The 1,549-nt window shown below is 45.1% G+C and overlaps 1 protein-coding gene across 1 annotated transcript in view; it reads left to right on the forward strand.

The window, feature by feature from the left end:
• The window catches only part of ITGB3 (integrin, beta 3 (platelet glycoprotein IIIa, antigen CD61)), a 105,940-nt gene that overhangs the window by 4,313 nt on the left and 100,078 nt on the right, over positions 1-1,549 (forward strand). Inside the window, exon 2 of the mRNA XM_008588180.1 lies at positions 1,408-1,435. Coding sequence (XP_008586402.1) covers positions 1,408-1,435 — 28 coding nt within the window. The remainder of the gene's footprint in view (positions 1-1,407; positions 1,436-1,549) is intronic.

Genomic DNA, 1,549 nt, shown 5'->3' on the forward strand with positions numbered 1-1,549 from the left:
GTGAAGTAACACACAAGATCCTAAACTAAAGTAATGACTCGTGCTTGGTCATTGTCATTCGTTTTCAGAGCCTCCCGTTTATCTCTTCTGTACTCAGCATTGAATTATTATGCATTAAGAGAGGAGATCCAAAATTTATTCCTTCATTCAACAAATACTTTTTGAGTGCCTACTGTGTGCTAAGCATTTCTGTGAGCAATAACAAAAATCCCTGTCCCAAAGGAACTGTGGCTTCAAGGAAATCAGGTACACATAAAGACATGAGTAGAAAACAATTATGAAGGCGCTGGCTAGTTAGCTCAGTTGGTTAGAGCATGGTGTTAACATGGTTAGAGCATGGTGTTATAACACCAAGGTCAAGGGTCCAGCCAGCCACCAAAAAAAGAAAAGGAAACAATTATGAAGCGTGGAGGGCCCATGCAAATTACTCTTGGTATCCCAGAGTGCCTTAGTCCATTTTCTGTCACTTATAATGGAATATCTGAAACTTGGTAATTTATAAAGAAATGAAATTTATTTCTTATCGTTCTGGAGGCTGGGAAGTCCAAGGTCAAGGGGGCACATCTGATAAGGGTCTTCTTACTGGTGGGAACTCTCTGCAGAGTCCTGAGGCAGCATGGAACATCACATGGTGAGAGGGCAGGAACAAGCTAACTACTCACCCAGGTCTCCCTTTCTCCCATCATAAAGCCACCAGCTCTACTCCCGTGATAACCCACTAATCCATTAATCCGTGAACGGAATAATCCCTCATGAGCCAGTTACTTCCTAAAGGCCCTACCTCACAACACTGCCACATTGGGGATTAAGACTCAACGTGAGATTTGGAGGGGACATTCAAACCACAGCACAAAGTGCCTAAGAGGAACGTGTGCTGAAGTAGGGGCTGGGGTGGAATGGGCTGTGGAAAGGCTTCATCAAAGGAGGTGGATTTAAAGTCAGCATCAAAAAGGGGGTCCAAGGTGGGACCCCAATGGTGGGAGCCCAAAGGGGCATAAAGTATAGCTTGTCAGAGGATTGTGGAGTCAAGAGAGACTGAGCGGGTGAAAGTGAGGGCAGTTAGTGGCTGCTAGGATGAGGGATTTACATTTGACCCAAAGGAATTACAATAGAGAGTCAATAATGTAGGTTATAGACTTAACAGAGTATTTCTTTTTCTCTCTTTCCCTCTTACACAGAGCCATCACTTAACATTATTGAGAGAGCTCTGGAGGCCGCAGTATTTTACAGCTTGTCAGTTAAGGCTCATTCGTCAGGAGCCCGATGTTTTACACTTAGCCTGTAGTCTCCTTCCCTCCTTATCAGTGGCCTGTTGGAGGTGACCAGACTGCAGTAGACGCCACTTCTGCTTCCCTTTGGAAGCCTTTAGCAGTCCCAGCCCTTACTCCTCTGTTTCTCTCCCCACAGATAGACTTCACTGCTGACCAGATTGAAGGTGAGTACGAACAACCCCACCTCCCCTTCACTGTTACACTTGCCAGGGGGAAGAGGAGAAGGAATTGTCATCATGGTGATAGTAATCATTATCATCATCAACATTGCAGACCTA

Source organism: Galeopterus variegatus, unplaced genomic scaffold (genome assembly GCF_000696425.1).
Source record: "Galeopterus variegatus unplaced genomic scaffold, G_variegatus-3.0.2 Scaffold4712, whole genome shotgun sequence".
NCBI classification, from domain to species: Eukaryota; Metazoa; Chordata; class Mammalia; order Dermoptera; family Cynocephalidae; genus Galeopterus; species Galeopterus variegatus.